Source organism: Phaseolus vulgaris, chromosome 3 (genome assembly GCF_000499845.2).
Source record: "Phaseolus vulgaris cultivar G19833 chromosome 3, P. vulgaris v2.0, whole genome shotgun sequence".
Classification (NCBI taxonomy): domain Eukaryota; kingdom Viridiplantae; phylum Streptophyta; class Magnoliopsida; order Fabales; family Fabaceae; genus Phaseolus; species Phaseolus vulgaris.
The window spans coordinates 46,516,499-46,536,633 of record NC_023757.2 but is presented as its reverse complement, the minus strand read 5'-3'; the positions used below and the strand labels follow the sequence as shown (position 1 = coordinate 46,536,633).

Genomic DNA, 20,135 nt, shown 5'->3' with positions numbered 1-20,135 from the left:
GAAGGTTCGTGTAGACAACTTCTAAGAAGAACTGTTCTTAAGCTTTAATTATAAATTGTGTGTTGAAATTGGTAAACAAAGTCAATCAGAGGCTTTGCAAAGCAGCTCCAAGAAATCATTTTATATGTTTCTGAATATACGTACACGCTTGTTAATTTCTACTTTCCAGCTGTCTCTTCTTATAACAATTTTTATTTCACACATTTGGACTGGAAAATCTTTTAGAATGCCAGCTGAATTAATTATAACATTAGCTATGCTTGGTAAAAAATTAGACTAATCTTTAATCCACACCTTATTCACACTTAAAATTTATTTTCTAATGTATAAATGTGAATGCATAAATGTCAAAGAATAAAATTGTTACTTTAAAGTTAGAACCTCTTCTAAATTTTTCCAACTCTAATCCAAAACTCGCGTATTTTACCTTAATCAAACATATATTCCCCTTCCCAATTTTTTAGTATTGCTAACTAAGATATATTATCGTTTATCTTCATGAAGCCAAGCATAAATAATTTAATGACGTTAGTCTATTTTTAAGAAAGATTAATTGTCATAAATAACCACTTCTTTTTTTGTTTCAAATTCTATCAAAGTTGTTAGCTAAGGGGGTGTGTGTATGTGTGAAGAAATTTGGGCATAATTGAGTACTCATTCTAAGAAGAAAGGTAGTTCTAAGTCCTGGGAAAAGGACTCCACCAGGTAGTAGTTGCATAGAGACGCTGTTCCTTGGTTACTTTTGTAGAGTTAAAATCAATTAAAATGAAAATGAAGGAGACGAGTCAAAAAAGGACACAACAAAGTTTCAAGGTATCACGTTGACAAATGAAAAACCAGGCTTTATCTAATGAAAATATATTCTATCCTCATTGATTTATCAAAGTGATATTATGTGGATATTTTTTAGTATTGTGTAATAAGGAAAAAGTTAACTTTCGATATAAGTATTATTTTAATTTAATGTGATCTTTTTCTTTTAATTTATACAAAATATCAATTTCAATCATTTTCATATTAAATAGTATAAAATTTATAAAAAACAAAATTCAATTTTATGTTATAATATAAAGATTAAAAATATATTTAATTCAATAACAAAATTTAGTATACCCTCAATTTCACTTAAAACTTATCTGAGCTTATACTTAATTACTATTTGCTCTTTTGTAATATTATTATTACTTTTAAATCAAACTAGACCCTAGCTAGCACTTGCTGAGTACATATATTTTAGTTATATCTCTGTTTAGTTAAAAATATTTCAAAAATAAGTAATAATTTATTAACATATACGAATACATATAAGGAGAAGCTTAAACCAAGGAATAAGTAACCTTCTGAAAAGTTTATGTAGTTCGGAAAGACATCAAATTTGTAAGCAATAGCATAGAAATAAAAGGAGTATATGTAAAACACTGGAAACATATATATTTCCAATCAGAGTTTTGGTTCAAGCGACATACACAGATCAGAAAATCTCAAATCTTCTCTATTTCTTAATTGCATAATTCAAAGATATTTTGTCATCGTGTAATAGAATCTAATGTATCTCTATTACAAGCCACGTTTATTGTTTTCACTTTTACATACAGATAGACTAGGATTGCCAATTGCAAGTTTAATCATTGATGAATAATCCTTCTATATAGATTTATATATCATGTTTGTTCGTCAGAAAAAGCCTTAAGCGTTTCCAAAGTTGCTTTCTCTGTTGTTTTGACTGATGTTATATTTTGCTACTTAAGCAGAATGTACAAACTCCTTTTTTAGGCTACATAAGGTGTAGAGATCTATATGGATAAACTTTCATTCTTGTATAAGGTTGGTAGCTTGGAGCAGGGTGGTAGGTTTCAAGGTGAAATCTGGAAGGCTGGCATATGCAAGCCAGTTGGAAAGAAATTTGGGATTTGACTCTTGATTTCAAACATTTGGTAAGCAGCAGATGTCAGCCAGGAGTCATGGATTTTGTTTCAGAGAAGGTCCAGCAGCAGGTAAATAACACTGAGGGCATTTTTTTCTTTTGTTTATCTGTGCAAGTGGTATTTTCTTTTACCACTATTTTTATCTCTTGTTTTCTTAAAGGGAATGATACTTGTTCGTTATATAAGTTTTTGTTGGTTTTTTTACTGGATTTACATTTTTATTGTTGTTTGTTGCAGTTTAAGCAGTAAGGTTGCTATGAACTTTATAATAAGAGCATACGTCCTCCTCCTTGTAGAAACGTAAATGACGACAACCAAGGTAAACAAACTTAAATGTCAACAGGCAATAAATCACCCCAGGTCAGAGCTCAATTTAGGTGACGTTTGATAAATGATAAAAATTCCCAAAATGTTGGTTTTCCCTGGACTGGACAAACAAAAGAAATGTCCCAAAATGAAAGAAATTCCTGCAAATTAATAAAAATTATTGATAAATAGGTTTGTCCAAAAATGTTTAGTTTTTTGTTAACATATCATCCCGGAAATTTAACTTTTCGGAGAACAACGCACATGTGAAAGCACCATGAAACATAATTAACATTTATACTTGATCAATTTAATATTAATTAGTCAAGTGAGATTCATACATAATTCTGACCATCCATCTGGGTTAACATGTTTTTGTACCCAAAAAACTAGTTTATACAAAAAAAAGTTATTTGGTGGGGTATTACAACACATTAAGTACAAACCCTTGAACAGTATGAATATTAAGCATTAATGCAACATAGTAGTAACGCAAAATATACAACCAGCCAAACACAAGCTTCAGATACATCCGATTATAACCACCATGTTTGTTGACGCATGCAAAATCACTATTGGTGGTGGCTACACGATGACATTCAGCGTTGCGTAAAAAAACTCAATCTGGAAACACGACAAACAAAACAATACCAGAATAACTCGCTGACTCAAAACCAACACTTTTGGGCAGTAACGTACCCTTGGCTGCTTCTTCTAACTTCTCTTTTCTCCTTTTTATCACTTTCTTTTACTCTTTCTGGAGTACATAACATCCCTATTTTCCGAACTCTATGGTATCAACAATTTACCCCACCCTAATTGCAATTTGCAACTGCATCCATTAAATGTGTACACATAGTAGACATCTCCTAGTTAGCTCTACAAACATTCCCATCTCCAGAGTCACTAACAAATGAAGAATTCATTCCCTATGACATCCTGCATAGCAAGAGGATGAATCCAATGAACATAGCATATTTCATGATGCAACATTGTCTGTAATGAGAATGAACAGGAGATATAGTTGAGAGGAATGTACAGCTAAACATGTTTGATTTGATTAATTGACGCACCTCATACACTCCTAATATATACTTATCTCAACCACACTAATTACCAGTAGCCATCACCTGCAATCCCTATCCATTGTCAAACAACACCTGCATGAACATATAAGCGAAACTTATGCTGAAACGGAAACGAAAGAAAGCAGTATGCACTGAAAAGACTTTGCCTAGATAAGAAACCATAGTAAATACAAAAAAAAACTGGTTTGTAAGCCACTACCTAACACTAGCAGTTCTCAGAATCCTGCCCATTGTTTCCTTTGGATATTTCTTCGGTGCTTCCCAATACCCTTGAGACACGAGGTAAAATATCTTCCCGTTTAGTTTTAGAATTTATTTGATCAATTGTTTCTCCATAATGATCTTCTGCCAATGCAGGATTTTGCGGATTATCTCCTGGTTCTTGACTGTCGATAGGGAGAGCGTCAACTTTCTCAGAAGTCACTTCTGACACATGAATAACCTTATCAACCATTACTACACGAGTTTCTTCAGTGTTACCCTGCGTTTGATTTGATGATGTTAACACCTGCTGGACCTTCAAGACATCTGATTGGGTTGAAACCACACTGAAATAAAATCAATAAACAAGTTCCTGAATATACACTGCACCTAGATACTTGTGAATATAGATAAACTATATATGTTCAGAAATAAATGGATTCAGTGAACAGATGTTGTACCGGCGTGTAGTGCCCTGATCTATAGGATTTTCAGTTGTTTGCCCTTCCGCTCTGGATTTTTTATTTTGCCCCAGATCTACTAGTGGATCACCAACTTTACTAGTCACGTTTCCCCTCCCTCTTTTCCGTCTGCCTGCAAGATGTCCATCTGGAAACAAGAGAGCACTTTTTCCATTCACATTTTTTGCCTCAGATTCAATCTCACGTCTTCTAGCATCATCTCGGGAGGGTACTTCAACTATTACTTTTGACTCTTCAAAAGAAAATCCCATTTGTTGTCCCTTGCCAATACCAAGTGGTTTGTCATTTTCCAAGTGTTTTTGGCTGTTGCTCCCAGTATCTGCATCAGAAGCCACAGGAGAATTTCTGAAAATAAGCTCTGAGCATCGTTTTATCCACGAGAATCGAACAGGACTAGGAGGAGAACCAGCAGATGACCTCTCCACAAATGGAGTATCAAACCCATTGCTGATTTTATCACCACCTTGTGTTAGAGTCTGACGCTTCAAGTTCTTCCTTGAAGATATTTTCTTTCGGTTAGACTCCATATCAGATTTAAGCATTTCAGTGATAGCATTATCATCAGAGACAGCTTTCAAATCTTCTAATTTTTTCAATTCTTCAGTTTGAGCAAAAATTTCAACTCTATCAGCATGCAACAGTTCTCTCTGTTTTTGGAGCTTATCCCTTTGAACCTCAAGTTCCTCAATACAGTTAGTAAGTTCAGCCCATTCCCTGTTTCTCCTCTCGCGATCCAAATTTATTTCAGCCCGCTCAGTTTGAAGCCTTTTCATTTCCAAGGAAACCTGATCCAACTCTTTTGCCACTTTCTCCTTACGAGCATTAATATAGTGAAGTTCAGTGTTCTTTTCTTCCTCAAAAGCCTTTTCTCTTTCCTTCAAATAACTTTCAACTTCTTCTCGTCTCTTTTCAATGAGGTTATTCAGCTCCTGCTTTTGCATCTCAATCTCACGCAAGAAATCCGCTCGCTCTTGCTGCATCTTGCCAAACAACTCAGCATGTTCTTGTGCCATCTTGTTCATGAAGCTTTCACGTTCACTGGCGAGAAACCCCAAGTCTTGGGTGTACTGATAACGCAAATTTTCTTTCTCTTCTTTTAGTTGGTCACGCTCATTCTTAATAAAAGTGGAAACAGCCTCCCTTTCCTTTGCTATGAATTCTGCTTCTTTCTGCAACTCTTCCTTTTTTTCATCAAGAAGCTCCCACTCAGCTTCAAACTTTGCCTTCTCAGCTTTGAGCTTATCTGCCTCAGCCAAAAGCTCAAACTTCTGAGATCTGACAAGGTCAATCTCTTCCTTTAGTTTCACTTCCAGAATTGACAAGTCACCAGTTTCATTTTTCACAGCCTCGAATCTCTCCTTGTCAATATCAACTTGTCTTCTTTTATTTTCCAGTGATGCCAACGACTTCTGCAGATCTTGCTTTGCTTGTTCAATAGTATCTTTCTCCTTTTGCAAAAGCACTTTGTTTAACTCAAACTCCTTCTCAGCAGCACTCAACTTTTGATCTTTTTCTTCGAGAGCACTTGACAAATCCTTCAGATCCTTCTCCTTCTCACTCAGTGACCTTGACAGAGCTTCCAACTCGTGCTGCTTTTCCAGGATTTCATCCTTACAATGTTTAAGATCAACCTCCTTCAACTCCCAAGCCCGTCTCTTTGTCTCAATATCATTTTCAACCCATTTGCGCTGCATTTGTAGCTCAACTTCCAAGTTATATTTTTTAGTTTTTAGTGCAGCTTCCTGACCCGCAATAACTTTTTTAGTTTCATCCTGCATTTCCCAACAAAAATAAAAGAATAATGATATAGAGAAAAGGATCAGAAATTAGAATGGAAAGTCAACAATGGTGAGAGAATGTACAGATTCTCTAATCGAAAGTTTTGCTTGAAATTCAAGTAACTCTTGTTCTTTCTTACTCAGCTCAGTTTTCCATTTAGCAAGTTCCTGTTTTCACAAAACATAAATCCATACATAAACGAGACAGATAAAATCTTTAATACGAATATCATCAACTGAGAAATTTCAAATATGAACGAACCTCTTCTCGTTGCATTAAGGTGGCTTCTTTCATTTTTAGAGTGGTTTTTTCGTCATGTAGGGTTTCATGTTCCTTTTCAACTTTTGCTTTTGTGTCTTCCAACTCTTTTTGAAGACGATTCAGTTCCTGAGATCTACTCAAAAAATGTTCCTCTCTCTGGTTGAGCAAGGATTGTGATTGAAGTAATCTTTCCTGTTCTTCTTGCAAACCCTTTTGCCTTTCAGAAAGGGATTGCCTCTCAAAAATCATCTCCTTATCTTTTTCATCACAACTGGAGAGAAAAGGGGGGAGGGAGAGAGATCAACATAATTTCCAAAAAAATATGAAGCTATCAAAAATTTCAATAATCAAAGAGACGTTTTAATCACACAAAGCATGTGGTAATCACACAAAGCATGTGGAACTTACAACCACAAAACGTAATCACATGTTCAGTTAACATGTTGATAATTGTTTAAAAAGGACGTATGTTAACAGTTAATTAGTTGCGTTATGCATAATCCTGTCAATTGTTTGAATTAAAATTGAGTGGTTATATTAAGTAGAAGAATCATTCAACTACGGAACCTAAAGCAAAAAACATAGTTTGATTCACCAATTTCTCTCTCCCTCACCTGTAACTAAGATCTGTGTAAAAAAGCTCAAACCTCTACATAGCACAATGTCAAGGAACAACTTAATCTGTTTATGTGCTCAAGTCACAAAAATGAACTAGGGAGATAGTAAGTAGATGCTAACTTCACACAACCATTGCAAGTAATGAGTAACATACTATGACTTGAAAGATAAGATTTTCCATCTGTTGAGGTACAACTTAATACGCTCAATCACAAAAATGAACTAGAAAGATAGTAACATACTCTGCCTTGAAAGACATGATCTTCCGCCTGAGATTATCTTCACGGGCTTCAACATCACGAAGCTTCCTCTCGGCAGCATTGTGATATCGGTTTGCCTCTGTCTGCAAAGATTCTGCAGCACGCACCTTTGCTTCAGCTTCAGTAATTTTTTTCTGCGCTTCATCTATCAATTGGTGTGCTTCGGCAAATTTACTCTCAGCTGCAACCTTTGTTTCAGCACTTTCTGTACGCAGCTCATGCAAGGCCTTCTCAAGCTACAAAAGACAATAAAAAATACCCCCAAGAAGTGTGAGCAAAATAAATATCTGAAAAAGCAAGCATGCATGGTTTTGTGAGGGAGGGAGAACTATTCCATAAACTTACACTAGCAATGCATGCATCTTTGACGCTTACAGTCTTCTTCAAACTTTCTTCACGTTTCCTTGATTCAGCTAATGCAGATTTATTCATTGCAGAATCATGTTTATGCATTAACTCGGATGATTCAGCTAAGGCTTCTAATTGTTCATATTTTGAAGCCAAATCCTTTTTCTCCATAATGAGAAGGCCCATGTGGTGCTGGTGATCATATATCTGTGCAATATATACAGGTCAAAAATGAAAATTAGAAAGACTAATGAATTTTGTTAATACTAACAGCAGAATATGAAATACTGTCTATTATAAAAATGAAAGACACTGTAAACCATTTATAGAGCATTCACATGAAAATGCAATTCAATTAATGGGGGAAAGTGTTGCTTTGGATGATAGCAAACCAGTTCACAGTACTAGCAAATTAAGCATCAACTCAATTTGCCCATCTGGCTTTGCAAGCAAGTGATGGATGTAACATACCATGCAGAAAAACTAATGGAAAACTATTCAAATAATAAGGAATACAATGCAAAAGAGCTGAATGCAACAATCAATAAAAGAAAGAAAACTTTGTTATTTGTGATATACGCACCAGGATAAACAAAAACAATGGAATTTCAGCGTAATATTAATTGGTGGGCGGCCAAATGATTTCGGCCATATTAACAGCCCAGATGACAAGGAAAGGAAACTTTATAAACTATTAGGAAACATATCAAATAAAAGAGTTTAAATTTTCTTGTCTTCGACAAAATATCTACACATGCATAGCTATGAAACTAACCCCTTGGACTCTTAAGAGTTTAATAGGTGTTTAGGCAAAGCCCTCTCACAATGGAGACTCCAGGATTTACATACTCCACTTCCACTGCAATAAATCAATGGTAATTTAAAATTGAATTCAATCCACTACAAACTATCAATGTATAAAATTAACTACACACTTAAAACATACAATTCAAAGCATTCTACAAGAGTACAAATAGCCCTGAATCCAAAGTTTCCCACCAATAGTACAGAATTCTGAACAAGGACTTTGGCTTTATATCTAATCATAACTTCCCCAGGTGTTGCTAATCACTAACTATTGTCTTTAAGGAACATGAACTGGTGATCTATCCATCATAATTATCACGCAAGTTAGACGCCACCAAAGAAGTAGCAACACAAAAAGAAGATCCCGCACTAGAATAAACAAGATACCATATGAAGCGACGTCAACAATGAAATACATCATTGAAGTATATCTTAAAGGACAACCCAAATAAATGATTCGCCATCTCAAAAGACTATTAATGAGTATTAAATAAATAACCCAACCACACACAACATCAAAAACCCACTCAAAACTACAATCCCCCAACCTAACAAACTACCTCACTAATCCGATCGCATTGCATAGTCCGATTAACGGTTCCCCCAATTCAATCCAAAGAAATTGCAATTCAAGTTGAAAAAAAGGTTACGAGAGGGAGAAAATTACGAACCTCAGCTTCGAGCTTAGCGATGTAAGCTATGAGCGCAGCCTTGTCCTTGTGCTTAATCGATTCCTCGTCGAAGCCGGCGTCTCGAAGGCGCTTCCAGATCTGTTCATCGATGAGAGGACTTTTCAAAACCCTAGAACCGGGCGTAATGGATAAGGGTTTGGAGGAATTGGGAGTCGATAACTCCATCTCCGACTCCGAACACGATTCTTCAAAATCAGAACCCTTTCTCACTCTGCGTTCCGCTTCACGAATCGTGGCGTCTTCTCTGTTCAGAGCTTCTTATTCTTTACTTTTCTTTGGCTTGGGAATTTAATTTGTGCTCTGTGGGACTTTGACAGATTGGAACGTGGAAGGAAACGCACTTTACCACTAACACACACTCTCTCTTTAGCTCGCTACTTTTTTTCTCAGAGAGTAAGTGTGGATGTTGCGTTTGCGACGTGACGGAAGCTAAACGACCGCGTTTTGACTTTTTCTATTTGTAATTTGGTTTTTTTGAATTAGGATGCAGAGTCGCAACTCTCTGGGTGAAAAAGGAAGGTACTAAGTGGTATTTTATTTTTTGGAGAGAATTAATTTCTAATTAGTACATCCCAAAAATATTGTTTTTTTTTTATAATTTTGTATCCACTCGGTAAACATGCCTTTTTATATAATCTACAATGTCTCAATCAATTATTAGTATTTGGCATTATTTTTTTACCAAATGTTACCATTTGTATACACACGAGTGTTTACATATTCAAATTTATAAATTTAATAATATATTTTTAATAAATAAGAATAATTTATATAAATATGAGTAATTTGACTGAAACAACTATTGTTTATGAATGAGTGGCATTTTAGGATTGTCTTCACCTATGCAATATTTAGACATGTTATATTGAGAGAATAAAAATTGATTTACCAATTAATTATGATTTATTTTAATTTTGATACGAATAATGAGTATAAGTAACAGGTAATAAAGATTATAATTATTAGATGGATACGATAATAGGTCATTCATAATCTCATTATAAATATTATTTGTGGTTGTAATATAAAAGTTCTTCTATTTTTAATTCAAAAGTAATCAGTAGAAATAGTGAATTAATTTATATAAAGGTGGTTGATGTGTTTTTTAATTTGATCTTGAATAATGCTAAGTTGATATTTAGGTTTATTGAAAAAAATATTTGAATAAATCTTACAACAATAACTTGGATTTTTTTTATCACTTTTGCAATATAATAATTTCACATTTATTATTTTAATCAGATAACATTAACATTATTTATTGAATTGATTGTTATGAAAAAAAAATTATGTTACTTATAGAAATGATAATTTTATTTTCAAAATCAGTTATTGTTAAAACAAAATATAATTAATTATTTTTAAGTTATACATATAACATATATAAAATTAGACACAGTTTACATGAATTAAAATCATAACTGATATATAATATTTACTTTAATAATTAAAATATATAGAAGATATCGTGGTCAAATAATGAGTTGGATTTTGAAATATTTAAAATATGTAACACTCAATTATCATAACACTAAATCTTAATTATTTATTTTAATATGTATAATGTATGTTACCTCCATTCAAGAATTAATATTATCGTTATAATGATAGCTTTTATTCAGTGTAATGAAGTATCTACATTTAAGTGAATTATCTTACTTATTAAGACAAGAAACAAATCACATAAAATTACAATAAAAAAATTAAAAATAAATTAATTAATGTATGCGTTTACAAGATTAATATTAACCTTAAAAAAAATTGTTGCATTAACATTGTTTTAGTTCTTTCACTTAAAATGTTAGTATCAATCATCACTCTAATTAAGTGATATGCATATGTATAAATACTATAAATAATGATACAAGTATGATTATTAAAAAATAACAAATTATTGGCAACTACCTCATCTATATATGAAGTCAAAGATATGTATCTTTTTAAGTTAATCATTCATTCATAAATAAATAAATGTAATTATTTCAGTGCGTATTTCAAACTTTTGAATGGTTTAAGGCTTAACAAATATTAAATTTTCCTTAATCCATAATCAATTTGTCTATATACCTAAATGAATAAAATAAATTACTAAAATTATTATTAAAATAAAAACATGACTTACATAGTTTATAGTTGTGTCACAAAAATGTTATAAATATATAAATTTCCTCGATGATCTATAATGCATTTAGTAGGAAAATGTATACTAAAACAACAAAATTATTCAGTCCAAACATTTTGTTGTCCAATGTACATATAAAGGTTTTTTACTTAACCTTGGTAACATGGTTAGAAATTAAGTTATAGGCTCATTATCAATAACAGGTTGTCAATACAATTTGTAGTTGATCCAATTCTCAAATTTTTTTACTCCAAATTTTGAAAAAATATGTCACAATTTATAAGTAATATTATCAAGTACCATAAAACATTAGCAAGGAGACCATTTATCTCTTATTCATTGTTACTTCCATTAGGTTTTGTTTTGGAATCATGTCAACTCATTTGAGGAACACACATTCAATGTTGCAAACTCATTTCTTATACATACACAATTATTAGGACATGTGTATTTCTTTCATATTTCATACCCATTGAACACATTATCTTTTCAGCTTCATAGTAATAATTAGATAACAAACTACCTTTTTGGAAGTATCTCATTCAACAATTTAGTGAAAAATTTATAAGTCCATTCATTTCTTAAATAATCTTAAAATATCACTAATAATCTTGTAAACTTAATGCATTTTGGGTACAATGACCATTGCAAAGAAGGATTCACATAATTATAGATATGTGCTCTTTTAAAATGTTCTTTTTCAATGACACACACCATTTCCTTTAAAAGATTGTTTCTTCATTAACATTTTCTGTTTGAAATACAATGGACATCTTAAGTATTCCCCATGTCATGTCCATATCATATAACTCTTAATAATCCCAAAGATAAATTGGTGGTTACATATGTCTCTAAGTTCATGATACATTTGATACAAACAACAAACACATGGATAATAGTATGTCTCATTGATTGATTTTTTATTTTTTTCAAGTTGTAAGAACTCGCCAACTCCTTTTTCATACTCTTGAGTAATGTAACATGCATTTGTTCAACTTCAATCCATAACTCTTCAAAACTCTATCATCATCAATATCATGCAATGTGATCCTCTTTTTTTAATTGAAAGTAAGATCATATTGCAATTAGGAAAATATTTTCCATAATTCATTACTTATACACTAAGTTCATTAATCTTAAATTTGATAAAACAAAATTGACAACATTTTACATTACTCTCTAAAGTACATAAAATGAAAATGGTGGCCTCTAGTACACCAGAACCATGTTTTCACTCAAAGAACTACATAAAAGGTATTAAATCGAAAGATTGAAATTAGTATTTACTTATTATCCAATTATAAAAAAAAAATTGTTTTCACAACCAATTGAAATCGATAATTCAATATTTAGTACAAATTATTAATATTTAATCATTTATATTAAATTTCAAACAAAAATTATGATTCCTCTAATATATGCATGGATACAAATTTAAATATAAAGAAAATGGCTAAAATAAATAAATAAAAATATCAATTAAACATACATATATTTAAAACATCAATTAAATTGATCAAGTTCATATAAATAAATAAATCATCTTTGTTTAATCCGTACAAGTTAGTCATATGAATTAAGATAATTTAGTTCCCACTCCAAGGGACAAAATTTAATCCCTATAATTTAAACAACTTAAAATATTTACTCCAATTTAGTCCAAATAGCTTTAAACAATTTAAAAAATTTACTCCAACAAACTAAAATAATGTAGCTCTTCTAATTTTAAACAACTTAATGTATTTATTTACTCTTATATACTAAATTATAATTTTAAACATTTTTTTAAAAAAATTACTAAAAATTAACAAAAACTTCTTTTAAAAAATTGAAGGAGACTACTTCATTTATGAATTTTTTTTCCAAAATTTGAATATCAACAACCAAAAATTGAGACATTAATGCATGGTTAGTGATTGAAATTCTCAAAATCAACCACATTAATTTGAATAACAAAATGAAGATACTAAATATTTGTTCAGGACAACTACTACGTTAATCTTTCAATAATAAATGCCTTATTGTTATATTTTATTATAATTAAATAAAAAATAATTCAAATATCTGAGATACTAAAAAATCATCTTAAAATACTGACGTTTTTGAACTGACAATCCCAGCCTAGTAAGATTTGATCCCCTCCTTTGCTTATTTGAAACTTCTACAGCTTTAACTCTCTTTATCCAAATGAAGGACAACACACCTTTGCTTAAGCCACGACGGACTCAGAAGTTATATACAAAGAAAACTTGGCGTTCACACGCACAGACACTCAGGCGTGTTGTGTCTCTATGCGTGTAATGGTCCTGAACAATTACAAAACCAAACAAGGGCAGAAGGTTTCTTTCAAACCAAGCAAACGTGGGAATACAGAATAGCTATGAAGCAAACAGTAGATAGATTCTGTTACATATCAAATATAGCTTTGTTTTTCTGGTGGTAGTCACTGATCCACCCTTCTATTAGCTTTATCTCAGTCTCTCTCTGCTCTACCAACCAATAAGGATCATTTTGAGTAGAAGGACGTAAATCTATGTGGTGGGCACCTGAGGAAAACAATATGTTTTTAATTCTTATGCTTTTGGTCAAACATAAATATCGTTCCTATATTGATGAATTTGGTCCAAATCCTAAAAAAACATTTTGGCTTTAGTTTGTATTATCTAAGAATTCATTATTAGAAGAGCCTAAATCTATCAACACGAAAGTAAAAGGACCTTGATAATGTTTAACTAAGAGTATAAGAACTAAAAACACTTTTTTTTTTCATAATTTAATAGTATAAACAAGATTGAGAATTCTTAGGATAGCAATCTATAGTTTTAAAAGTTTTGATAAGGAAGTTGCACGTAATTGTTTAATCAATAAACCAAAACAACAATAGTTATAACAGTGGCACGTATAGAAAAATAAACAAAACAATAGACTAATATACATACAGCAGGAAACTAATGTTTACCTTCTTCAGTGACAAGTGAAACAACACTTTCAGATATATTCTGCAAAACGCTGAACCGGAAACAATTTGCGTGTTGGAATTTGATAATATCTCTCATAGATAACTTGTTGGAAAAATATAAAACAAAATAGCCAAGACATTTACAGAATAAATAATATATCACCTGCCACCACTCCATGGATCCAACAGACCATTTGAGAAAATAATATTACTTCCAAATTTCTTCAAGGTGGCATGGATATCCTTCAAACAAGATGCCCAGATATCAGATTAAAACAGCATTTTATCAGAATACTGCTTTTAAGTTTTAATTGAGCATGCTTCATGCAATCAATCTATCCGAATGAAATCACAAGGGATGGGCCATTTATTTTAAAGTATCAGCTATTTTTCCTTCATTTTCAGGCAGAATGAATTCATGTTGCAAGTAGAAAGAAACTTTTGAGAAAATCGGTTTTTTTGGCAGATCCACAAACTCAACGTTGTCAAGCCAGGACATAAAAAAGTGACGTGCAGTCACCTCATTAATCATATTACAAGTTAGCACATTAGCAAGTGACATGCCAGAGTACATTCTATAGAAGGAAATCTCATTACTACAATAAATGCATGTTATATAGCATATAGACAATTTTTTCTATAATAGGACACAGTTTACTAGGTCATCCAAAATCACAGTCTACACCATACTCCATAGTATATTCTTTCCTCTTTTCTTCAATCAAATATTCGTCTGAGTCATATTTAAAATCAAGTCACCAAACTCTTTCACAACTAGAAAAGTAAATAACTATCTTTGCCTTTCCACACGCCCTAAAACTTGTAAAATTGACTTTTTTTTAGGGGTGGAAACTATGTACTAAACCAGAATATCAAATGCTGATAAAAAAATTTAGTCTCAAAATAATGGAAATAAAACTAAGATTTAATAGTAATTATTCCCTTACATGCCCGCCAAATTCTGTAGTAATCCATTTTGGCCTTGGCTTCACTCCGTAATCATTCAAGCATTCCTCTTGAAAAGAAGTGTAATTATACTCATATGGTGGAAACATGCTGGAATCCTGGTTGCTAGACATCGGCATAACCATTTCAGTGCAAGCCTACACCATGAAAAAGAAAAAAATGGAACAAACTAGGATTAAAGAACACATCAGTCAAGCATTTGTGCTACTGGGCCTCAATACTTATGCAGCAACTAAAGAAATTAAAGGAGAGAAAATTGTAAACCTGCCAATCCCAACCACTCATGCCATGAGGATCATCATCCAGTTCAAAACATTTTTCTTTTCCAGTATAATTGTAGTAGACATTCACTCCTTCATATATCCGCTCCAGAATATTAGTCCCAGCAGGAACCCCATCAATTTTCTTACAAACCTATGAAAGACCATATATATAATCATATTGATTGATGAAGACTCAATCAAGCCTAATTGTATCCTTGAAATCTCAGCCAAAGAGAAAGGAGAGAAGATTTCAAGTGTGCATGCAGAGCATGGTGTCTCAAAGAGCATGGAAAGCATGACCCAAGCATGGATCACGCCTCCTAGCTGGCAGCCACATGAGAGAAAAATCCATATTTAAATTCGAATTTTGAATTTCCTTCTTTAGTTTCATTTGAATTTTCAGACCATCAATAACTGTCTATAGCCATCTCCTTTCTTTGTAATACACAATGGATTGAATGAAAATTTGAGAGTTTTTAAAGCATTTGTCTCGTGAGAAAGTGGTCATCTTTCTTTTGACTGTTATCATCAAATCCTAGGAATTATCTTGAGTTTCATCTTAAGTGACGTGTTCTCCATTTCTACTTCTTCTCCATCTTTCCTATTTCTTTTAGCTTCATTACTTACCTTACTTGTCATTGTTCTTTATATTTCAAGCCATTTACTATTCCATTTTCAGTTCATATTGGTTCCTTTATTCATGTTATGTTCTTATTTCAATTATTGTTCATTTGTCATTAAATCTATGAAGCAAAGCCGATCATGAATCCTTCAGGTTTTAAGGCAAAGATGAAGTTCATTCTATGGTTATGATGGTGCAAGGATATTGAAATTTGTGAAAGCTTTCAGTGCCTACTTGTCTTCTATTACTAAAAGAGTTATCACTAGTTAAGCAGTATAATCATCATATACTATGAATTCAAAACCATACTAACCTCCCTGATAGGGTGTCCAGGCAAAGTCATCAAAAAATCAGAAGGATATGGGTAGTTCACCATCGCCAAATAACTATATGCAGACTCCAACCAGTCATACAGGTCTACAGTACTCTTCAATTTCCTTCAATTAGTTTAACTTAATGAGTACAAGAGAAAAATAACAAAACATGGATATCATCACCGCTCAATCATGCGATGGAGAAAAAGACATATTTCTAAATGCCTTACTGACATAAGTTGAAGGTTTTCGTCAGGCGCTCAAGACCGTTATATGTTTGACCCGTAGATGTTATCTCATCCCAAGATTGTTTAATATAGTTAAAGCAAGTGGAACTTTCACGCTGTGAACACAAACAATGGAGTAGAACCGTTAGTATAATATACTAATGACAAAACTGTCAAATACCTGGACAACGGCGTAAATGCACTGACTTACCTTAAAATTATTAGAAACAATGTCATAGAATGTTTCCGGTGGCACGATGTCTTCAAATTGAAGAATCGGAGCTGAAGAAGCAAGTGCTCCAACAGCAATATGAGGATACTTGAGTCTCATCCAAGCAGCCAACACTGCAAAATAATGTTCAAAAGGGCTATAAAACCAACTATTCATAAGTCACAATGACTTGTTTGGGTTTGCTAAAATCATGTATATATTTCGCTTTTGATTGTAACTTAATCCTAAAAGCTAGCTATCAGTTTGTTTGATAAATTCCTATCTCTTAATCTATTAATAAGATGTTTGAGTTTTTTATAAACGCCATTGACAAGCAGAAGAGAGAAGTTATTCCATTTCTACAAAGACGTAATTTATTCAAATAAAGTGGAATAACAAATCCCTTTATGATAAACACGTCCATTTTGCAAGTTTATTAGTAGTTCCTATAGAGGATTAGAAATGAGGAATACCACTTATTTATGTACATGGTAGTAATGCCCCATTTATATATTCGGTATTACTAATGTGAAATCTCAAAGAGGATAGAACACCTCAGGTGTGAAATTTACATGACTGAACATTTGTGAGTAGTTCAATGACAACTTACTATTAGGTGACTTCCAACAGCAACCACGGGACTCTAGTACCACGTTAGAATTTGAATTTAGACATACTCAAACTCGAAGTCAGCTCCTTAACATAACTGAGGATTGCCACACTTATTTTGCAATTCTATTATTTGGTCATAGTACTAGTTAACCTGAGATCTCCGGAAATAGTGTTACTTACTTCCGCCATATGATCCTCCAAACAACACAACGGGGCAATCCTTGGCGGAGAAATTTTGCTTCAGATCAGTGATGAGAACGGAAAAATCCGCAAGCGCTTGTTCAGCGGTGAGATACGACAAGGTAGTGGCATCCTTATACGCTTCTTTTGCACTTCCAAAAGGTATAGACTCGCCGTAATACCGGTGCTACCACATCCACACACGTAAAACGAGTTGTGAAATCGAGAAATTTCGTTCGAGAACAATTAACGAAGTCAACGTGGATAATATATTACGTTAAGGAGGCGGGAGGCTTACTTCGGGGAAAACCACCATGGCCCCGAATTGAGGGGCGATTTCCCAGACGAATCCAGTGTTCTGGGCGAACCATTCGATGTCTCCTTCGTTGCCGCAGTAGAGGAAAATTGGGCCCAAGCGCTGGGGGCCAACCCAGTGGTCGGTGCTGATGAGGTAACGCTGCGGGAACGTGGGTAGCTCCGAGAAACTGAAGTGGTCGAGGCGCTGTTGGAAGTACCTGGTTTCGTAGAGAAATTGCGGTGGCTCGAAATGGGTTCCTGTTGCTGCGAATTTTCCTAGGAATCGCGAGGAATGCTTCAACGCCAGTGATTGTGCTGAGTAAGAGACCACGATGATGAACGCAACACTGAACACAAGCGTGCTCAAACTCCATCTGTGTTCTACCATTGTTGCCGAGCTCAACCAGCGTGCCACTCCCACAGTCAATCGCAAAGTCACATCCTCGGATTACGAAACTCAAAGAGTACGTGTACATTTGGGGTATGGACCTTGGTTTAAGTTTGGGCCTTAGTGTTACTTTGTTTTTCAAACCCATGTTTTTTATATTTAATTATGCAAAAATTGTTGTAGACCCGAAATCCTTGCATACATCTGGGCTCATTCTTCTTGCATCTCATGATTTTCATATGGCACTTTCTCCGCGCACCTCCATATATTTTTCCTGCATCCCCATACTTTTTTTTTTTATTTTCACAATACTCTTCTCAGTAGGGTAGAAAGTGTAATATTTTTTTTTAAGGTGATTGGTGATGATGGTTAAGATAAGTTTTTATAATATTTTATCGGTAGTAGATGTTATCAGACTCAAATGATAGAGCTACTCTCTCAAACCTTACTATTGGAGAAGAATAAAAATGTTATAACAGAAAAAAAAAAATACTGAAGTTATTTTAAAAAAATAAGATTATATTTTGTTTAACATCATTTAAAAAAATTTAAAAAGTTAAAACTGAATTTTTACGATTAATATGGAATTATTAAAAAAAATAGTGGAGATGTGAATAAAAATTGTCTTTTCATATTATTTTCAGCAGAGTGCAGAAAAAGGAAAATATTTAATCATATTTGTGATAGGAATATTATGCAAATCATTTACGAATCAAGCAACTCGTAATCATTCATATCTCTTAGCTTCCCTTTTCTTCCTTTTATTTTCTTTCTGTAATGAGATGCAAAATAATACTATGGTATCAAATTTCTTAAGCACTTGGGTATTCTTTATTTCTGTTGTGCATTTCTTTTTTCTTTTACTTTTGTATTATTTAATAAGTCATTTACAAATTAAGCAATTCAAAATGTTTTTTACGTAATGTGAGATGTCAATTTATTTTTTAAATGATTTCCTTATTAATTCATAAACCATTAAGGGATGATCACGTAACTCAAATAACTAAATTCAAGAAAGAAGATAAAGGAAATATATAGAGGATCTTCATAAATGTGATTTAGTAATCACTCTTTTCACATTAGAATGGTGTACATTATTGTTTTTGTTTTTATTATGAAATATTGATACTTATTTACAACTTTAGTAAAGGAGGTGATGAATACCACCATGGACCAACATTAAAAAAAATCATTAAATAAAAATTATTTTTGAAGAAAAATAATAATTAGTTATTATAGTGACTAAATTAGAAACTATTTTAAAAACTAAAAAATTATTGATTTATAAATTAATTTGTATTATTGACAAATAGTTTCTAAATTGATATCGGATTATCTACCATTGTTACCAAATTCAAAATCTAAATAATTGGTAGTTAAAACCTTATAACTAATTAGATATCAATTTACAAAATATTTATCAATAATAGAAACTAATTTAGAAATGAATAATTTTTTTAATCTTTAAAATGACTTCTAATTTAGTCACTATAACCATTAATTATTTCTCACCTCTAAATTTAGTTTTTATGTAATTGTAGTGCAAATCAAGTTCAAATAAAGAATATAACCCTATGCATTTCATTAATCTTTTACAAGTTGCATTAATGCTAAACAATTTAAAAAATTGTACGAATATTCTTATTTAGAAAAGAAAAATGAAAGAACATGATTTTCATTTTATAAACATGTGGTAGAAAAAGAAGACATTCATGATAAGAAGGATGTTGATCCAATTTGATTGAATTTTAATTTGAGAGTGTAAAAAAAATTCTTCTTCTTCTTTTCACTCAATCGCGTTGATTGCAATGCAATGTCTTATAGCATTAATGTGTGTGAATTCTGTGAAAGAGAAATGAAAAAAAAGACCGAGACACTGTACTACTACTACTGTTCGGAATTTAAGTTTTTAACTACTTGATGGATGAAAATTTCTTTATCTTTTCTTCGCATTATCTTAGTCCGTCTCCATCTAGAAGACTGTAGGAATCGACGTACATGTGTGTTGAAGGGACCAGCTGCTATTATTTGGGAGAATGAGAAAGTAGTGACCACAGTGAATGCACTATTATTAAAGTGTGCCATAAACTGGGTTTATGCTTGGAATATATGCAAATATATACCCTATAGTAGTAATTAGAACCTTCTATATACTGAATTTATATATATTCTGTGCTAGTGTAGCACGTAAGAATAATCAGGGGTCA

General features: G+C 32.5%; 2 protein-coding genes across 4 annotated transcripts; both read right to left on the bottom strand.

Moving 5' to 3' along the window:
• Positions 1-2,665: 2,665 nt before the first annotated feature.
• On the bottom strand, positions 2,666-9,275 carry LOC137808196 (protein CROWDED NUCLEI 4). Of its 3 annotated transcripts, none has more exons than XR_011080678.1 (9): positions 8,747-9,275; positions 7,266-7,475; positions 6,903-7,156; positions 6,043-6,313; positions 5,865-5,948; positions 3,982-5,774; positions 3,519-3,867; positions 3,271-3,391; positions 2,666-3,170 (listed from the first exon to the last, which is right to left on the bottom strand). XR_011080678.1 is itself a non-coding variant. In XM_068609180.1 (8 exons), the coding sequence occupies exons 1-7, from the start codon at positions 8,930-8,932 to the stop codon at positions 3,525-3,527; spliced, it is 3,141 nt and encodes a 1,046-aa protein (XP_068465281.1). In that variant the 5' UTR covers positions 8,933-9,275; the 3' UTR covers positions 3,268-3,391; positions 3,519-3,524. The 3 variants fall into 3 exon arrangements, 1 of the variants encoding a protein (XP_068465281.1); XR_011080677.1 differs by having other exon boundaries at positions 3,305-3,391; XM_068609180.1 differs by lacking the exon at positions 2,666-3,170 and having other exon boundaries at positions 3,268-3,391.
• A 3,792-nt stretch (positions 9,276-13,067) lies between these two features.
• Positions 13,068-18,022, bottom strand: LOC137808195 (uncharacterized). The gene is made up of 10 exons (XM_068609179.1): positions 17,542-18,022; positions 17,244-17,430; positions 16,452-16,585; positions 16,244-16,356; positions 16,013-16,136; positions 15,079-15,228; positions 14,796-14,951; positions 14,012-14,091; positions 13,849-13,898; positions 13,068-13,435 (listed from the first exon to the last, which is right to left on the bottom strand). The coding sequence occupies exons 1-10, from the start codon at positions 17,926-17,928 to the stop codon at positions 13,296-13,298; spliced, it is 1,521 nt and encodes a 506-aa protein (XP_068465280.1). The 5' UTR covers positions 17,929-18,022; the 3' UTR covers positions 13,068-13,295.
• Between the last annotated feature and the right edge of the window lie 2,113 nt (positions 18,023-20,135).